This window comes from Pelophylax lessonae (assembly GCF_965119305.1).
Source record: "Pelophylax lessonae genome assembly, chromosome: 3".
Classification (NCBI taxonomy): Eukaryota; Metazoa; Chordata; class Amphibia; order Anura; family Ranidae; genus Pelophylax; species Pelophylax lessonae.
The window spans coordinates 235,445,490-235,466,770 of record NC_138770.1 but is presented as its reverse complement, the minus strand read 5'-3'; the positions used below and the strand labels follow the sequence as shown (position 1 = coordinate 235,466,770).

At 42.4% G+C, this 21,281-nt stretch overlaps 1 protein-coding gene across 1 annotated transcript in view; it reads left to right on the top strand.

Annotated features, from left to right (window-relative positions):
* Window positions 1-20,910, top strand: part of CLRN1 (clarin 1) — a 69,995-nt gene extending 49,085 nt beyond the window's left edge. Inside the window, exons 2-3 of the mRNA XM_082252184.1 lie at window positions 14,624-14,803; window positions 20,064-20,910. Of these exons, the coding sequence (XP_082108310.1) occupies window positions 14,624-14,803; window positions 20,064-20,329 (446 nt within the window). The 3' untranslated portion in view covers window positions 20,330-20,910. The remainder of the gene's footprint in view (window positions 1-14,623; window positions 14,804-20,063) is intronic.
* The last annotated feature ends 371 nt before the right edge of the window (window positions 20,911-21,281 follow it).

Here is a 21,281-nt window from a genome sequence, read left to right as displayed (position 1 = left end):
ACAAGGCGTTGAACGCCAGGGATCTCTCCATGACATAGTTGACGTTTACGGTCTTAACCACCTCTGAAAAACTAGGAATATCAAGGGACCTCCAGCGGCGTAAGATCAGCACCCTAGAGGCTATAAGAATGTGCAGGACCATTTGTCTGTATTGGATCGGGTATTCGTCTAGACCCAAATTCAGCAGAGCCAGTTCTTTTTTTGGGGGACCTAGGATACCTGTACATTCCGCTATACACCTGAACACACGATTCCAATAACTAGTTAGAGAGGGACAATCCCATAGTATATGTGCAAGCGTACCCCTGTGGCCACAGTTCCTCCAACAGGTGTCAGGGATTGTCGAGAATATTTTCGCTAATCTGACAGGGGTATGGTACCACCGATTCGTGATTTTCAACATCATTTCCCAGTGTGATGTACAATGGGAGTAAAGGTAGGTCGAGGAGAGGGCGTGGGCCCACTGCACTGGGGAGAATTGAAGGTCTAGTTCCCTTTCCCAGTACTGCATGGACCGAGATTTAAGAGGATCTGGTGTGGGTAGAAGCAAGTCGTAGAATAGTGATATTCCCTTAGCGGTTTTCTTGGGGGAGTGATAGTAGGTCCAGGCCTCGAGGGGAACATGTCTGGTGTCCGGGGGGGTGACGTGAAAGGAAGCTGTGAATGCGGAGTAGGTTGAGGAAATGGGCAGGTGGGATTTGAAATTTACGCATCAGAACTGGCGGAGATAGCAGAGTATCTCCGTCATAAAGGTGTGAGATGTCTGAGATGCCCAACGTCTGGAATATGGAAGTTGGCAGTGAGGGGAGGTGGGCAGCTAAAAAACTCAGTGGAAGGGAGGAAGAGCGATGTGGAGCAGCCTCGCATTGTCCCTCTCGGGCGACCCCCAGCCTCCTCCAGGCCATCAGAGAAACTCGGAGGGTCGGGGGTAGGTCAGGAAGAAACCAGGGAACCCAGAGGTCTCCCAGGAGAAACAACCGAAGGTCCTTGGTCGATGACATGTGACGTTCCATAGAGGCCCATACTATCTCGCCATCTTGGGAAAACCATGCCCTCAACTGTTCCAGCCTAGTGGACCAGTAGTAGGCATGTAGGTCTGGTAGTTTAGCACCCCCCAAAACTTTAGGTAGTGAAAGAATAGAGGTGGAGACTCTAGCCCGCTTGCCGCACCAGATAAACTCGCGCAACTCTCGGGAAAGTGCATCCAAGTACTTTTTTGGAAAAGGGACTGGCAAAGCCCTAAACACATAAAGCACTTGTGGCAAAATTGACATCTTATATGCTGCCATCCTGCCGCACCACGATAATTCGACTTTAGATATATTAGTCATCGTTTGGTGGAGTTTTTTGATGAGAGGGTCTAGATTGGATGGAAGTAATTTAGAAACGCAAGGGGTAATATGAAGCCCTAAGTATAGAATACTCACGTCAGTCCAGGGGTAAGGGTAAAGGGATTGCAAGCGGGAAGCAGTCTGTTGGTGAATACCTATATTGAGAGCTAGGGATTTGGTTGTATTGACTTTGTGATAGGAAATCGCCCCAAATGCCATCAGTAAGCGGTGTACTGCCGGGAGTGAGCGGAGTGGATTGGTCAGGATAACAATTATGTCATCCGCAAATAGGTTGACTTTATGTACGGCTTCGCCCAGTCCAAAACCTTCTACCGCATCATCAGACCGAATGGCCTCCGCCAGGGGTTCGATCATCAAATTGAAGATCGCCGGCGATAGAGGACAGCCCTGGCGGGTCCCATTGGTGATGGCGAATGGGGAGGAGGCAGTGCCAGAAGTGAGGACTTGGGCTGAGGGACAGGAATAAAGCGCCAACACGGCCGAGAGTATACCCCCGGAGAAGCCAAACCTCTCTAGGACCATTCTCATGTATAGCCAGTTTACCCTATCGAACGCCTTCTCTGCGTCCAGCATTAGGAGCAGAGTAGGCGTTCGGGTCTTATTTGCCAAATGGACCAAATTGACAATACGCCTAGTGGCGTCGGACGTCTGCCTGCCCGGCATAAAGCCCAATTGATCATTTTTAATAAGTCTCAGGAGAATGGGCTGTAAACGTGCTGCTAGGGCTTTGGCATATATCTTGACATCACTGTTTAGAAGCGAGATGGGCCTGTAGTTAGCTGGGAAACTGGGGTCTTTACCCGGTTTAGGAATCGTTGTGATATAAGCACCAAGCATGTCGTGCGGGAGTGCAGATTTCTGCCCGGCTTTGTTAAACACGTCTGCAAGGAAGGGGCTTAGGGTCTCATTATGTAATTTGTAATACTCATTACACAGACCATCGGGGCCTGGGGATTTGCCTATTGGAAGGGAGCGTATCACTTTAGAGATTTCTGCGGCGGAAAAAGGAGAGGAGAGGGATTCTACTTGGGTGTCAGTGAGTGAGGGGAGGGACAGTCTGTCTAGAAAGGCTTTGATAGCGTCAGGAGTAGGTTGGACAGTGGATGGGTCCTTTGCCAAATTATAAAGTGAACCATAAAAATGTGCAAATTCATTTGCGATGTCTTTCGGGTGTGAGAGTTTGGCGTTTGTCAGGTGATGCGTTAGGTGGGAGATGCGGGCCGAAGCCCGCCTCTGTTTGATCCTAGACGCTAGGAATTTACCCGCTCTGTTAGCATGGGCGTAGCATCTAAGATTCAGTGTCTTAAGGTGGCGTTCATAGCGCTCTAATAGATGGGACTTAAGGGCTTCTCTTTTTTGGGACAGGGCATTAGCCATAGGGAGAGAGGGATTGTGGGCATTTCCCAGTGTATTAATGTCAGTGAGGAGAGCGTTCAGTTTTTGGTTAAAAGCCTTGCAGGTTCTGGCTGTCTGCTGGATACATATTCCTCGTATGAACGCCTTGTGCGCCCCCCATAATGACCATGGGTCAGATACCGAGGAGGCGTTAAATTGAAAGAATTCTTTCAGGCGCTCCGCAATCACCTTCCCCGTGGTTGAGTCCTGAAGCACTCTGGCGTCGCAGCGCCATATGGACGTCCGTTCCCTGGGCCCGCTCTCCTCCATCACCATCTCCACAGCCGCATGGTCAGACCAGGTTATATTTCTGATGGATGAGGAGGAGATCTTGCCCAGTAAAGGGAGGTCAGTCAGAAGCAGATCAATACGGGAATAAGAGCGATGTCTGGAGGAGTAGTGGGAGTAGTCACTCTCCGATCCATGCTGACACCTCCAGACATCGTAGAGCTGTTCCTTGTGAAGTAAGGATTGCAGAGAAGGATGTCGACCCCGAGCGGGCACAGAGGTGTCAAGCCCTGGGTCGACAACCACATTAAAATCCCCAAACAGTACCAAATTACCATAAATGTCCACTGAGACCTTCTGAAGCAACCTATGAACAAAACGAATTTGGTGACAGTTCGGAGCATAGACTGCCACCAAGGTCATCGGCAACCCATTGAAGTCTCCCTTGAGGATCAGGAAACGACCATCTGGATCACAAGTCTCCTCCTTTAGAGAGAAGGCGACTGTGTTTCTGATCGCTATTAACACACCACGTTTTTTCTCGGGTGCGCTGGAGAAAAACAGGTTGGGAAAACTCTTATGTGAAAATTTCGGTTGATGGGAAGCTTTGAAATGAGTCTCCTGAATGGACGCAATGTCCGCTTGACTGTTGCACAATTCAGTCCATAAGGAATACCGTTTTGCCGGGTGGTTCAAACCATTCACATTTAGTGAGAAGAATTTTATCGTCATGGTGGGTCCACAAGGAGAGGTTGAAAAAACTGGTCGGTAGCAACAAGCAACTGGGGGTCCCAGGCGGGGTCCGAGACAATGGACCGTTTTATGCCATAAAAGTACAATCGAGATATCCTCAGGTCAGAACAGGGGGAGACAGGGAAAGGAAGTTCAACTTGTGCGCTGGGCACTAAACAAAGCACATAAAACATAAAAAAAAGTTCAAAGGCAAGCATCTCTTGCAACAGGGAAAAAGGGGCCATATGTGTAGAAGAAAAAACACATCTTAGGCCTGGGACCATGGTGTGGGCTGTGAGGAGGCACACTCACCGCTCTTAGGCCTCTGTCTGGAGTTAGATCGCTTTCGCGATGCGATTTGCCATTCTCCCAAAACAGGTGCAAGTGGGGATGTGGAGGAGGCAGCAGGTATAGATGCAGTATCTGGGACGATCCCCCATCGCCTCAGTAGCGCCATCCCTTCTTCCAGAGTAGAAATCGTGACGGTGGAGCCATTATGAGTGATACACAGGAGTGCTGGGTGCTTCCACTTATGTGGTATGTGATGGTTTCTGAGTGCCTTCGTGATAGTGGCCAGATTTCTCCGCTTTTGCAGGGTGTGTCTGGATAAATCAGGGAGTATCTAAACCTGGGGGAATTCCCCCGGCATAGTGTGGAGCTGCCTCGCCGCAAGAAGGATACGGTCCTTAGCCTGGAAAAAGTGTACCCGTAGAAGCACATCGCGGGGGAGATCTTGGGCAATGAATCCTGGCTTCGGGATCCTATGGATCCTATCGATGGTGAGGTCGGAGGCAGATAGGGATGGCACTAGAGCTGCAAAGAGATCCTTCGCTACTTTCTCCAGGTGTTGGGACTGGACAGATTCCGGTATCCCCCTGAGCTTCAGGTTGTTTCGTCGCGACCTATCTTCAAGGTCTGCGACTTTATCCTTAAGCCAGGCTAGTTCTTCAGCATGATTATTGTGGGCTGTGACTAAAGTATTTAGGGATAGAGTACATTTCTCCATGGACGTCTCCACGACATCCACCCTTCCCCCAAGCTGTCGGACCTCTTGACGAGTTTGCGTTAGGCCCTGCACCATATCAGCGTGCAGGGAGGACCACAATGAATGCATCATATCCTTCATGAGCGTGGCTGATATGGGGTGGTCTCCCACAGGGAAGGCTGCAAAGGGATCAGCTACAGGTGGGGCCTGCGCTCGTGAGGGGTCAGGAGGTGCCGTACAGTCCATTTGTGCGGGCGGGACGGGAGAGGGGGGGGGTGGACCCCTTCGCTGTTTCTGTTTCGCTGGGCTCCGCTCGGAGGGCGATGGGGGGGGTGGAGGAGCCTGAGGAATTCCCGCTGTCGGGGTTAGCCACTTGCCTGAGCAGTGTTGAGGAGCCTCCCTTGCCGTCCGCGCCGTGCTGTCTGGAGCGATGCTGCTGACCGGCGCCATTTTGGTGGAGTCCGGCCGCAGTGGAGATAAGGAATCCGTCCATTCTAGTGAGTTGCTGACTCCCTTTTTTCCCCTTAGCCATCTGGGGTTATAGCGGGAGACTGAATAGAGTAGTCAGCGGCTTATGTGCCTCTTAAAAGTCCGTTGTGGGCTGATATCCCGGGTGGCCGAGCGGAGCTCCGGAATCAAGCGTCCATCCGCCGCGCCGTACGCCACGCCCCCCTGTCCAAAATGTCTTGGTATACTGACGCCTTAAGGAGGTTGTAAACCTCCAAAAAATACAAAATAAAAACCTGAAAAACAAAGGCATAATGAGCTAGTATGAATTGCATACTAGCTCATTATGAACTACTTATCTTAGAATGAAGCCCCCGCAGCGGTGCCCGCTAAACGCTGAGCTGGCCAACATTTTCACCCATCTTCCTTCTGGGTTCGCGTCCTCCGGCCATCTGACTGGCTAGAGCCGCAATGACATTCCTTCAGAGTGCATGCGCCAGTGATATCACGGTGCAGCTTTAGGACAGTACCTATAAGTAAGCCTTACCATAGCCATAGGCACCTGTATGGCAGTTCACGGGAGCACTCCTGGGCAGTGGGGAAGCCGATCTACAGGGCCGGTGGCCACGATTGCCGTTGGGCACCCACGATGGAAGAGAATGACAGTCTGTTGTTGTAAACACAGCAGACCGTTGTTCTCTCTGGAATGAACACAGAGTGCCTGTGATCCTCCTATTTAGGATCACAGGTCTCTGTGTTGATTCCACCAGTCCCTCCCCCATACAGTTACAAAACACCCCCTAGGCTCACACTTAACCCTTTAATCACCCCTGGGTTAACCCCTTCCCTGCCAGTGTCATTATTACAGTAACAGTGCATATATTTAGCACTGAGTACTGTAGTAATGTCACTGGTCCCCCCACCCCCAAAAGTGTCAAAAATGTCAGTTAGGGGTCTGATCTGTCTGCAGCAATGTCGCAGTCCCGCTAAAAATTGCAGATCGCTGCCATTACTAGTAAAAATAAAAAAATAAAAATGACATAAATCTTTCCCCTAGTTTGTAGATGAGATCACTTTTGCGCAAACCAATTAAACATATGCTTATTGGGATTTTTGTTACCAGAAATATGTAGCAGAATACAAATTGGCCTTAAAGGATGAAAAATTTGATTTTTACATTTTTTTTGTTATATAGCAGAAAGTGAACAATATAGTTTTTTCTTTTTTTTTCTCAGAATTGTCGCTCTTTTTTGTTTATAGCGCAATAAATGAAAATCGCACAGGTGATCAAATACCACCAAAAGAAAGCTCTATTTGTTTGGAAAAAAAGGACATCAATTCTATTAGGGAACAGCGTTGCACGTCTGTGCAATTGTCAGGTAAAATAACACAGTTCCAAATCGCAAAAAATGGCCTGGTCATTAAGGGGGGCAAAACCTTCCGGACCTTAAGTGGTTAAAGTTCATGTGTGTGTAAAGGCAGGTGTCCCAATACTTTTGGTAATATAGTGTATCGTTCGTTTAGCCTGCAGGCTCAATGAAAGAATTCTAACAGTGTATGGCCAGCTTTAATCATTGTTAACACAGTCAATACTGATGCCCCATACACACGTGCAGATTATCTGCAGACTTTTGTCTGCAGACTTACCAAAACCATATAATATGAGGTCAAACCTAAACACTTTCAATTTGTATGCAATCCAGCAGGCCCTTGCACTACATAGAAAAGGTAAGTCTGCAGACAAAAGTCTTCAGATAATCTGCACGTGTGTACGGGGCATAAGCTCTTTCCAGCATTGCTATGGAAATCAGAAGTAGGTTAACAATACAGATAAAATATGTCAGGGCATTCACTTGTATTACAATTACATATCATAAATGATTTACAGTACAGAGAAAGATCAGAGTTCTCCTCCGCTGGCCAGTATATCACATTTAATTATACAGGAATTTGCTTGGCCTGTAAATGTGCTTGTTATGGGTAAACCCATCTGATTCAGCTACCACGGCTAATTCCCATCAATTTCTGGGTCATCAGTTTATTTTCACAAAGGTCACCAACATCTATACACAAAGCACAAGTGTTCATTATTTTGTGTGGCACTTTTTCATTTTCATTCAAGCATTACAGGGAAGTGAGCTGTTTGAATCACATGTAAAATTTTAATGATGTCTGTGCTGCTTTGCCAATAAAATGTCACGTCAGGCCACTTACATAAAAGGGATTGAATTTACAACTTGCTCTGAGCAAGAGCAGTCAACTATTAAGCCTTTTCATACCTATCCCTATTGTACTAGGTATTGCTAACACATTGACACAATATGAAGCTACAAGAAAACTATTTAAGTATTTGTGGGTTTATTTAAAAGTGGAGATTCAGCCAACACATTTTTGTTTATAGAGGGGGTAAGGATTAGAAAAAAATAAATATATACTCAAATATACTCCTAGGTGGAAGTTACATCAGTTCAATGCTGCTTCTATCCAACGCTGACTCTAAAGGCCCGTACACACGTGCAGATTGTCGGGCGAAAAGATTCGGCCGACGACCGATCGGCCGATTTTCAGCTTGTTAGTATGATGCTTCCGACAGCGCACTTTCGGCCGAACAGAATCTGTTGTGCAAGCATTAAAATTTTTGTATGCCGACACCAGAACGGCTGATTGTTCTCCAGTCAGTACAGATTTCGGCCGACAGACAGCAGATTTGCAAGACTGGGCATGCTCAGAAAAGAAAAAACACAGGGAAAGTTAACCATCACATGACATCACTTCTGCAGTCGGCTGTTGTTGGCGGACAAAATTCGTGTGCAGTCTTTTGCACTTTTCAGCGGACACGACAGCCCGGGGACAAAAGACGGCCGATCGTTCGGCCGACAATCTGCACGTGTGTACGGGGCTTAAGACCGAGAACTGATTGATCAAACACTGCTGATCGCTCAGTTCTCAGTCTTCAGGCTGCAGAGAGTCAGTGACTGTCAGGTATTGGCTCTCTGCTTTGCCCTTCCAGCATTCACTGCCGCGTTGGGCTGTGGAGGGGGCAGAATGAACTGCACTCCTGTGATCTATAGTATTTTTTGTATAAATGTATTTTTACAAAAAAAAAACAAATAAATTTGATCAATAATATTTGTTATAATATTTCCAAATCCACCAAATGTGTCAAAAAATAAAGTGAATAAATATGGTAAAACCACCTTGCATTGATTTCATAAAAAAATAAAAGTAAAAAATTATTAAACATCCAATGTGCAATTAATAGTCCAAATAAGCAGGTAGCCAGTGAAAAGTCCTCAATAGAATAAAGAAAAAAAAAGGGCTTGCGTGCTCAAAAATACATTAGTAAAGTGACAAGCATGTATCCAGTGAAAATTCCTTGATATTCCTTAAATTCAAAGTGTTTCCTCACAAAGTGCTGAAATGTTGAATATTCCATGCAGTGTGCAATACAAAATTTGGCTATATTTCTCCTCCAAGTTTATTTTTGCATAGGTAAGATAGGGAAGTTTTATTTTTATTTATTTGCATTGGGAAGATTTCCCCTCAATGTCACAGGATGCCTGCATACCTTGCTATGTGTTGTTGCTTCTTCAGAATGCCCCTACATCACTAAAGGGTATAGTAGTGATGTATGGTCCGGCGGATGGAACCAGGCAACTAACACACCCTTAGGTGTCTCGGATGCAGAAGATTCTTCGGCGAAGGCCAGTGGCACAGGAGCGAAGGCCGATGGCACAGGAGGGAAGGCCGATGGCACAGGAGCGAAGGCCAGTGGCACAGGAGCGAAGGCCGATGGCACAGGAGGGAAGGCCGATGGCACAGGAGGGAAGGCCGGTGGCACAGGAGCGAAGGCCTGTGGCGCAGGAGCGAAGGCCGGTGGCGCAGGCAGCAAGACAGGTAAATATTAAAGTGGAAGAATAGGCACTTGCCCTCTAGAAGAATTTACCCCCTCCATGATCAGGCATGCAATGCTGTACCCAAAAAAAAAAAAAATGAAAATATTTTATTCACACAAATAGAGCCTTCTTTTGGTGGTATGTTATCACCTCCGTGTTTTTTATTTTTTATGATATAAATGAAATACAACGGCGATTTTGAACATATACACCATAAAAAAAATTTAAAAATTAAATCTCCCAATAAATTTTGTCCAAAATGCATCCTGCTACATGTCTTTGGTAAAAAAAAGATCCCAATAACTGTATATTGATTGGTTTGTGTGAAAGTTATAGCATCTACAAACTATAGGATATATACTGAAACTTTTATCTATTTTTTTCTTTATGCTAGTATTGGCGGCGATCAGCGACTTATAATGGGACTGTGATAGTGCAGCGGACAATCTGACACCAACTGATGCTGGGGAGAACTGACTGACTGCCACTGACATCACCAGTGACATTATAGTGATCAGTTCTAATAATATGCATTGACCCAGTACAAATGACACTGCGCAGGAAGGGGTTAACATCTAGGGAGATCAAGGGGTTAAATGTGTGCCTAACAAGTGTTTATGTGTGTACTGCGTGCTGCTTTTACTGGGGTTCTAGTTGTTTTCATTCCCTGCTTAGCAGAGAATGAACAAACAATGAGATCTCCTGTCAATGAACACAGCTCTGTGTTGTTCACATTCATAGAGCTGTGTTCAGGTAAGCTCAGAGCCAATCACCGGGTGCCGGCGGTCAATCGTTGGCCTGGACCCGGTGATCAGCATGTTCTGTGATGAAGCTCAGCGCACAGCTGGGCTGGAGCACACTCCCCACGATCCAGCGCAGGGAGGCCGTTTTGCTACCGTACATCATCATGATGCTCTCTGCAAGTGGGTAACCTAACTATAACTGTTCTCAAATTCCTCGTTTCCCTACCTATGCTGCCTACCCTGTATAAAAAAATATCAGTGTGCTTACCTACTTAAGGATTAACAAATAAGGCAGCGCTACTCCTCCTACCTACTGTAAACGTTCCAATAGGTGCAAAAATTGCTGCGCAAATATACAATTACATTTTATATAATAAATCGATCAAAGGTGCAATACTTAAAAGTGTAGCAACTAAAATCATATACATCAAATAGGTATGTGAAAGTGCAGTGCTAGATAAAATGCTAAGCTGTGCTGCAAAAACAATGAAATATACGTTGTTGTAAACATATAACTGTGCAATAGATAAAGTGCAATAATTAGTGCCACAATGATGTGCTCAATTCCTGAAGCATGTTGAAAGTATACAGGACTAGGCCTGGAAAAGTTCAAACATTATACAGTCCAAAGTGATAGGTCCTTTGTGCAAATTAAAGCAACCCAACCGTGGTGACTGTGCATGATTGTGAACAGTAGTGGTAGCACCCTCCGAATCACCGCAAAACTGTAGGAAAAATACAGACTCACCAGATGGTGTTGATCTTAGTTGGCATACGTTGGCTTTGTTGGCATACGTTGGCTTAGTTGGCTTCAGATGACGTCATTCCAGTGACGAAACGCGTCAAGCTGCAACGCAAGAGCTTCCGATGACATCATTCCAGTGATGAAACACGTCAGGCTGCAGCGCACGCTGCCTCGCTCGGGGCCTGCTCTGAACCACATGCCTATCTACCCTACTTCCAGGAGCGGCGCGGTCCCCAGGACTGATCAAGGCTAACTGCTAGGTACCGGGGAGACCCAGAGAAATGGCCACCATAGATTATATGGAATAATGTTTGCTGGATTTTTAATTTCTTTTTAAATAAACTTGGATTTTTTAAACTGTACTACACCATGAGGAGTCCTCTTCCTTATCTCGCCCTCTGAGATTACTCACAGGAAATCCATCCATCCATCCACTGGGACACAAGCCTCTCAGCGAAAGGAGACCCCTAAGCGCACACTGATCTTTAGTTGACGTATGCCAACTAAGATCAACACCATCTGGTGAGTCGGTATCGTTACTACAGTTTGGCGGTGATTCGGAGGGTGCCACCACTACTGTTCAAATCACGCACAGTCACCACGGTTGGGTTGCAATAATTTGCACAAAGGACCTATCACTTTGGAATGTACAATGTTTGAACTTTTTCAGGCCTAGTCCTGTATACTTTCAACATGCTTCAGGATTTGAGCACATCATTATGGCACTAATTATTGCACTTTATCTATTGCACAGTTATATGTTTACAACAACGTATATTTATTATGTTTTTGCAGCACAGCTTAGCACTGCACTTTCACATACCTATTTGATGTATATGATTTTAGTTGCTACACTTTTAAATATTGCACCTTTGATCAATTTATTATATAAAATGTAATTGTATATTTGCACAGCAATTTTTGCACCTATTGGAACGTTTACAGTAGGTAGGAGGATCTAGCGCTGCCTTATTTGTTAATCCTTTGGTATTCACCCCTAGGGTCCTTTGAAGCAGCAGTTTATCCCACAGATCAGCTTAACACAATCCACCCAATCCCAGTGGCGCGAGTGGCTTAAAATAATATAATAATGCTTACCTACTTACCTTTTTTTATCTGCTCCTGTTCATTAATTTGATCCTGCAGCTCTGACAACCCTGTGTCAGTGCATGGCTGCTGCAGGGGAGAGGATGGAGCACTGACAATGGCTGGGCCATGAGAGCTTATGGGTTATGTCACTACTGACATGTAACAAGTACATGCATATCAAGTGCCAGCACTCAATATGATATGCTTGTGTCAGGTCTTTAACCACTTGCCAACCAGCCGTCGCAGCTATACGGCGGCAGGTCGTCAGGTTCCCGAAAATCGTCGTACACTTGCCAGTGGGGAAGCTGAGGTTATTGTCACCGGGCACTCGCAATCGCTCCCCGTGAAGAGAGCACAGCGGTCTGCTGTTGTAAACACAGCAAACCATTGTTCTCTCTGGTATCAACACAGAGCTCCTGTGTTCCTCCTATTTAGGATCACAGGTCTCAGGTCTCTGTGTTGATATTACAAGCCCATCCCCCCACAGTTAGAAAACATCCCCTAGGCTCACACTTAAAACCCTTTGATCGTCCCTGGGTTAACCCCTTCCCTGCCAGTCTCATTATTACAGTAACAGTGCATATTTTTAGCTACTGTAGCAATTGTCACTGGTCTCCCCAAAAGTGTCAAAAATGTCAGTTAGGGGTCCGATCTGTCTGCTGCAATGTCGCAGTCCCACTAAAAATCGCTGATCGCCGCCATTACTAGGGAAAAAATATTAAAAATAACATAAATCTTTCCCCTAGTTTGTAGACGTGATAACTTTTGCGCAAATCAATCAAAATACATTATTGGGATTTTTTTTTACCAAAAATATGTAGCAGAATACAAATTGGCCTAAAATGATGAAAACATTTGATTTTTACATTTTTTTTTTTTGGGGGGGGGGGGGATGTTATATAGCAGAAAGTGAAAAAGTGTTTTTTTTTTTTTTTTTCAAAAGGTTGCTCTTTTTTTGTTTATAGCGGGAAAAGATTAAAAATTGCACAGGTGATCAAATACCACCAAAAGAAAGCTCTATTTGTGGGGAAAAAAAGGCCATAAATTTGGGTACAGCGTTGCACGACTGCGCAACTGTTTGTTACAGTAACGCAGTGCCGAATCGCAAAAATGGCCTGGTCATTAGGGGGGAAGCCTTTCCGGTCCAGAAGTGGATAACTTGTTCAGCAGTGAGGCAAGAATAGATATGACAACTTTAGAGTATGCGTATATAAAAGCAATCCATCAAAAGCAGTTTGAATAAAGTATTTCTATCCTGACAGATTCCCTTTAGGAAAACTAGTAACCAGTTCACATCTAGGCATATGCCCTAGTAAATCTTTATGACTGCATTTTTTTACATTTATTTTCTTACATGCTTGGGTGCTAATGTGCGTTTTTAGCACATGCCATGATGATGCACATTGTCTGTATGTAAAAAAGCGTTTTTCTTTGTTTCTGTTCTAACATTTTGCAAATAAATAATCTTTCTTCAAAAACGTAGGCAAAAATGTATACTGCTACATTTCTTTGGTGGAAATAACACAATCAGTGTGTATTATTTAGTCTGTAAAAAAGCTATTAAATCCACAAACTATGGTATATATACAGTATCTGAGAATCGATCAAACCTGATGTACTGACGGCCTTTCTCATTTCCTGAGGTCCGAAAACGCCAGAACAGTTACAAATATCCCCCAAATTTCCCCTTTTCAGAAAGTAGATGCTTTGAGGTATTTAGTAAGAGGCATGGCAAGTTTTTTGAAGTTGTAACATTTTTGTCACAATTTTTTGTAAAATGAAGAAATTAAAAAAGTTTTTTTTTTTCACAATTTCTTATTCTAGTTATACTTATTTTTTTAAATTTTAATAATGTCACCAATGTAGTACAGTTCAATTACATAACTGGTGTGGCGGTGATCAGGGACACTGACCGGTGACACTATGTAAAAACATCTTTTCAATTTTTACATTTTTTTTATTACATTTTTCTCTTTTTTACAATTTTTTTTTTTTTACATACAGTGACCAGAGCAATACATTGTTACCATAGTAACACTGTACTACTCCGGGATTTCCTATTTGTACACACTATGATTGCTTATACCTGTGAATTTTACAGTTATAAGCAAATATTTTTTCTGAATAAAAACTACTTATTCAGTATTTACTGTTGTGATTAGCTGTGATTGGCCACAGCTAATCACATGGTACAGATGGGCTGTGATTGGCCTCGTCTCTACCATGTGATCACTGTGACCAATCACAGAGCTCATCACAATAGTACACAATGAAATTCACGAATCAAAGCCTTTCATTGTGTACAATTGTCGTGTGGTGTGCTGTGATTGGCCATCACTGATCACTGCAGTGGGCTGGTACAGTGATCTTTCATTGGCCGTGTCCAGTAGACACAGAGGGTGACAGATCGTGCCAGAGCGGCCCGATCCTGGGAGGACGTTAAATGACGTCCTCCCAGGATAATAAAGCTCCTGCTCGGCCATCATATTACAATAGGCTGGATGGGTGGGAGTTAATAATTTTTTATGTCTTCCTTTTTGATCTAAACTCTCCTGAGCCTTTTGATCTTGATAAACAGTCCTTTATGTCCTTCAGATTAATGTGACTCCATCATTTGTTTATCCTCCTGTACTCTGCCATTATTATTTGGATTATTAACTATGTACATTTTTTGTTCTCAAGTGGTTTGTTTTTTTATCTTTGTATGATCTAAAACCTGCTTATAAACTTTTTTTGTAGAAGAAAGCAATAGGCTACATTTTAGCTCAATAACAAAAATTCTGTATGCCTGAAAACTGAGCAATTTCAGGCAGCAGTGTGCAAGAGCCCTTAAAGTGAACCTGTTGTATTGCCCTGCATTAACTTTAAAGTTAAAGCAAAACTATATCAAACTTTTTTGCTAATTTAACCCCCACACTGCTCCTCCGTCAAACTGTATTACGAGCGCAGTTCCACAAAAAAAAAAAAAAAGTAATCTAATCAAACTAATTTTCTTTTTTTTTTTCTAATAGTCTTTCCAGATTTGCTGAACGTGATTCCAGCCAGCATGCATGTCAGTGTGGTTATATTTACGACAACCCTTATCGCGTTTGCCCTGGTAGGAACTGGCTTCTTTATGTTCAATGCATTTGGTAATCCTTTTGAAACGCTACATGGTCCGGTGGGATTATACCTGTGGTGCTTCATTTCATGTAAGTACTTGACTGTTTGTGTTATGCTCATCTGAATAGACAGAGATAGGCATACTAGACAAGTAGTGGATGAGAAGAGTGTACAAAATATGAATTTATTATATGTAGAAAGAAGAATGCGTGCTTAAAAAAACTTGTCAAACCGCAGGCAAACCTGAGCATGTGATAAAAAATGAAGCTTGGCTCTGCTCTTCTGGCTTTTCTAGTCTTTTAAGGCTCCTTTCCTTTATTGTGACAGGATTCCTCACTGAATAATGGGGGTGCAGGGAGTTGGGATCTGCATATCAGGTCATCTGTCTAGATAAGCATTCCAAGAGTAGTGGATGAGCAGAATGTGCAAAATTGGAGTTTAAGACTAGGAGTGTAGCAATTAAAGGTGTATTTAGAAAACCAAGGAAACCCGAGCATATGATAAAAAGCATATACCGGTAATAAAAAGTAAAGCCTGCTCTTCCAGCCTTTTGAGCCTTTTAATGCTCCTTTAATGTGATAGGTAACCTCACTTGAATAATCAGGAGGCTTGGGAATTGGGATCTGCACATCAGTTCATCTGTCTATATCAGGGACGTGCAGTCAGGGGAGGCAGAGCCTTACCTGCCATTAACATAAATAAAGAAAAAAAAAAAACGATAGAGCTTCGAGGGTCATAGCTCAGCAACCTGGGGTCACAGAGATCCCAAATTTGGAGGGCTCCAAGCACCTATGGTTCCAGAGATACCGGGCTCCTTGCACAGCCTGTCAGAATCTGTTTGCAGCAGACTGCGAGAATGAGCTCACAATGCCTCTGATTTCTTGTCAGAGGCACTGAGCTCAATGGACAGCTTGGTTGGAGGATTGGACCAATGGTAAAGCACTATTGATCTAAGCCATGGGTGTCCAACCTTTTGGCCTCTCTGGGCCACATTGAGAGTAGAGAAATTTTCTCGGGCCGCATATAAAATATATACTATAGTTAAGGCATGTAATAAAATGCCGCCGTGCCCCCCGCACTAATTTAACACAACTCGAGGATGATCAAATTAAATGAATCAGTATACAGAGGTTACTTCTCCTGAGAGATAATAAAGGAACACTCTACCACCATGACCACTTCAGTGATTTGAAGCGGTCATGGTGGTAGGAGTCAGAAACACTGCACATGCTCGCCTCCTCCCCCCTCCCCTCAGGCTCTGCCTACCATTAGTTGGAAGCTGCTGTGGCCGTGCCCCCGACCTGACTTCCTTCCTCCCCAGCAAAAAAAAAAAATTGTCAGGGGGCAGTGGGCCTCATTGCTTGCGGTTCTGGGCTGCATGCGGCCCTTGGGCCACAGGTTGGACATGCCTGATCTAAGCTGTCCAATAAAAATGCTGCAGTGGAAGCTCTCCTCTCACTGCAGTGTCATAGAAGGGGGCGTGTGTCTAAAAGACAAATGCTCCCTTCCAGCCCAGCCCTCTTAACTACAAGGAAAAAACATGGGCTTATGGATATAAGGTTTACCCATAATCCCATGTTTTTCTCATACAGGTAAGAGGGAGAATCTACTGCTGCTGAAAAGGTATTTTTTTTAATCAAGCAAAATAATATATTATTATGTTATATGTTATAACATAATCATTTATTATTTATCTACTTACTGTGAAATTACTGGTTTGAAGTTATAACTTAAAACTTCAGTAATTTGTCCATTAAGCCACCTGCTTGAGTACAGTTTTTTAAAATATAGTAAATTACCTTAAAAACAATATATAATAATTTTTTGTATTTTACTTACTTATGGTAATTAACCACTTGCCACCCAGGTCAATTCTGACACTTCTCTTCTACATATAAAAATCATAATTTTTTTGCTAAAAAATGACTCCAAAACATTATATATATTTTTTTAGCAGACACCCTAGGGAATAAAATGGTGGTCATTGCAACTTTTTATGTCACACGGTACTTGCGCAGCAATTTTTCAAACGCATTTTTTAGAAAAAAAAAAACTGCTTCATGAATTAAAAATAAAAAAAACACTAAGATTAGCCCCATTTTTTTGTATAATGTGAAAGACGATGTTATGCTGAGTCAAATGATACCTATTATGTCACGTTTTAAAATTGCGCACACTTGGGGAATGGCGCCAAACTTCAGTACTTAAAAATATCCATAGGGGATGCTTTAAAATTTTTTACAGGTTACATGTTTAGAGTTACAGAGGAGGTCTAGTGCTAGAATTTTTGCTCTCGCTCTACCGTTCGCGGCGATACCTCACATGTGTTGTTTAAACGCGGTTTACATATGCTAAAACAATTCCTTAAGCTGGATAAATTAGTAAACTATGAGAACTAATGACAGTGCTATATATAATCTATATAATCAGAGAATGGTTCAGGTTCTATTCTTTTATTATATAGAATACATATGGCACTTTCATTAGTTCTCACAGTTTACTAATTTACCAGCATAAGGACTTGTTTTTAAAAATCAGGACTGTTGGTAGCTATTAGAGCACAGTGTAATTTTTATTTTTTATTTCTGTATTCTGTAACAGTCCTGTACTTGACCAGTGAAATCTCAGCATTTACAGGGCAGTTACAGAATGCAGAAATAAAAAATAAAAATCTGATGTCCAATAGATTCTTTTCAGACGACGCTTATTTGTCTGGGGGAATTTGGTTGACTGCCTGCGTCCTGACGCGCAGGTTTTTAGGAAATAAGCCTGAAGATGAAGATGACATTTTTCATCTCACAGCGCTTGGCTACACTGTGGGGGTTTATTCACTAAATATTGTGGGGGTTGTATCTAGCTCTGATACTAGCCAGTGCCTCACCAGCCACTGACCTCACAGCACGTCCCTGGTCTATATCTCAGGATCAGCTGATCATTTTATTATGTGTTTTTCATTAAGCCTGGGTTCACACTACTGCGATGCGATTCTATTGCAGGTTCCTGCATTGCATCTCCCCTGCCGGCAGTTCACACTGCCCTCTACAAATCGCTGCGGGGTGTCAATACAAAGTTAATGACACCCCTAGATTGGTTTGCAGATCGCAGTGCAAACTGTGAATTGAGACAGAAATCTGATCACATGGGTGTGAACACCCATGTGATCTGATTCCAGAGCGGGGAAAAAAAAGGTTCCTGCACCATTTCGTGCGAATGGGATGCGAGTTCAGCCATACAAACTGTATGGCTGAATTCGCATTGCACAGACATCGCATGTGATCTGCACAGCAATGCAGTGGAATCACATTCAATGTCGGTGTTTGCAATAGTGTGAACCCAGGCTAAATGTAACCTGTTTCATTAAATGTAACTGTTTTTGCATTTTGAATTGCCCAGGATTGTGACAGGTTCACAACAAAGGACAACGCTACCTTTATTGAAGTTTCTCTGTAATTAATCCCCCTAACTTCCTAGTTGCAGTCCAACTAGGATAATACTTTCCCTCCCTCTGCTCAGTGATCTTTCCTCCAACAAGGTACCATCTGCCTCTTTTTTATACTGTGCACCTATTCCACTGATCCATTTATTCCTATGGGTAAGACATACTCTGAGGGACCACTGGAGACCATGAATACAGCTTACCCAAAGGATTGAATGGGGCTGCAGCATGCATGCACAGTATAAAGAGGTGGGACCTTGTCAGAGGAAAAACTAATCTCTCCAGAAGGATTTTATAAAGAATGCATTTCAGAAAGACTACCCATGAAGTTCAGATCACAGCCAGACACAATCCAAAACTGAAGCCAGATGACCACCCATACTTAAGCCAAGCTCTTTGAGAGCTCCAGAGACCCTATTAGTGGTACTGACTTGCTCAGCTCATCATGCTCATTTTGTCCTCAAAGAAACTGAGTAAAAATTAACATGATAGAGAAAAATATACAGAGTATATTCCCGCGCCAAATGGAGAACCCTAGAGTTTCTGAATAAATAAATAATATATAAATATGTGTAAAATGCAGCTGCTATAGTGAAAGTGCGAGTGCTCAAATGAAGGTGAAGTAATCAATTGATATATGATTACCTATAGCGCTTGCCAAAAAATATATATTTTTACCAATAATCTTAAAACTATAAATTCAGACTTATAAAAGTGCATATATATCCCTGTGATCCAATATAAATATTAAAAAATAGGTACACTTTAAATATGAATAAATTAAATAAAGTATAAATTAATTCGATAAGTTTGCAAATTCATATGTAGTGCAAAAAATTCATAAAATCAAAGTCCATATACAAAAAAGTTCATTGTTTTAAAGTGATGTGACTTCTTGATAGTAAATATTCAAGTAAATAAAATAGAGAGATTTCACACCTCTGAAAACGTCTAGCCAATGACAAAACGCACGTCGTGACGTCACTTGAGCCCGGTGGAACGCAACCCGGAAGTGCCACTTTCCACACCGTAGCTCACATCAGTGACGGCTTTTTATCTGAATTTTACTCCAATTTCCTTCGGAATTTTATTGCTTTTATAGTCTTTGCTTTTATTGGGACTCTGTAACTGGCTCACCTGATTTTTGTGCAATAAAACCATTTGGAAAACAGTACTACACTATCCAGACTTTCCTTTCTTCCATAACATCCTTGCCTGGAAGTTGGCGGCAGGAGGAACGCTGTTATAGGAGAAAGCACCCACTTGGAGGGAACGTACCCAGACCCTGGGGGTCATAAAGCTCTGGTGGTCCTAGTGTCGTAAGGCACATAGGGCCCACGCAATCTGGTGAGTGTGAAATCTCTCTATTTTGTCACAGTGGAGCACAAGGATTGACACCAGGGATAGAGTGGAAGATCTATTACAGCAGCACTTAGCACTTTTCACTGTGCACCTTTTATTTATTTATTTACTTGAATATTCACTATCAAGAAGTCACATCACTTTAAAACAATGAACTTTTTTGTATATGGACTTTGATTTTATGAATTTTTTGCACTATATATGAATTTGCAAACTTATCGAATTAATTTATACTGTATTTAATTTATTCATATTTAAAGTGTACCTATTTATTTAATATTTATATTGGATCACGGGGATATATATGCACTTTTATAAGTCTGAATTTATAGTTTTAAGATTATTGGTAAAAATATATATTTTTTGGCAAGCGCTATAGGTAATCATATATCAATTGATTACTTCACCTTCATTTAAAAATTAACATGGCATGATGAAAATCCAAGATTAGATTTGATGAACAAACCTTGCGAGTAATTACCATGCCAAAGTTAGCTCACTGTATAATGTCAATCATGGTGCTTATATGTGTATGTCCTTTTTCTCTGTAGGTTCCTGTGGCTGTCTCGTACTAATTCTCTTCTCTTCAGAAGTGAAAATTCACAATTTGTCGGAGAAGATAGCAAATTACAAAGAAGGAGGCTTTCTATTTAAAACTCAGACTGAATATTTTGGAAAGTCATTTTGGATTGTCCTGGTCTGCACACTTATACATTTTTTAAATATTTTTCTCATTCGATTAGCAGGTTATGATTTCCCATTCTCAAAATCAAAAGCGATGGATTCTAGTCCAGGAGCAATTGACTTTATGTACTGATGTCATCTTCTATAGCAGTGGCTCTAAATCTTTGTCATGTAATGACACTCTAAATTAAATTTGTTTACCTGACCTTGACACACCAGTATTAAGGAATCGGATTATAATGTGAAAATAATCTGAAAATTCAAAGCACAGTGCTAAATCTGTAAATATGAAATAAAACACAGGGCAATATTTTTATGCAGTAGATTGTGGCAACCAATCAAATTTCAACTTTAAATGCTCTCGCTTTGGTAATCTGTAATTGGTTACTATTGATTATTGCACTTCTTTGAATAATGTCATAAGTGACTCGTTTATCAACATGTGTAGATTAAAAATGGCTTAGAAGTTTTTCAGTCACCTTTACTATCCAAAAACTACTTACATACAGTTATATAATGTTATATCTACAATGATAGCTCTTGTGATTTGGAGAGCTGAACTGTTATTGGAATTTGCCTTCTGGCACTTTCCTATCTTTGATAACGCTAGGATCACACCATAATATTTTAATTTATAGGTGCAGCAGGTGAAGAGAAATAGAGTTTTAGCACTGTATTGGATATCAAGGCCAAGGGCATGCAGCTGCTGTGAAAAGTCCCATGTGATTGTATAGTCTTTTCTACATAGATCCATCTGATCAGTTTCTTCTCATTGCAAAGCTCTTCCTTAACTTTGGTACACAACAAAAGTTTAGCTCTGCAGAAACTCATAAAGCAAAAATTGAGCTTGAAAGCAGCCGTGCCATCACCTAGTTCAGACTTCCTGGCTAAAATGTATAAATGTTCAAATACAGTGGCTACCAGTGTTAACTTACTATGGTTACCCCCTCACCAATTCTGTGAGACTCCAGTTTTATACTAGTGTCTTTTGCTGATGAACCCATCCTCCTCTGTAGAAGCATTTTTCTTTTTAAACATTGCTTATTGATGTGGGCCATCTAGCAGATTCTGAATTGGTATCCCAC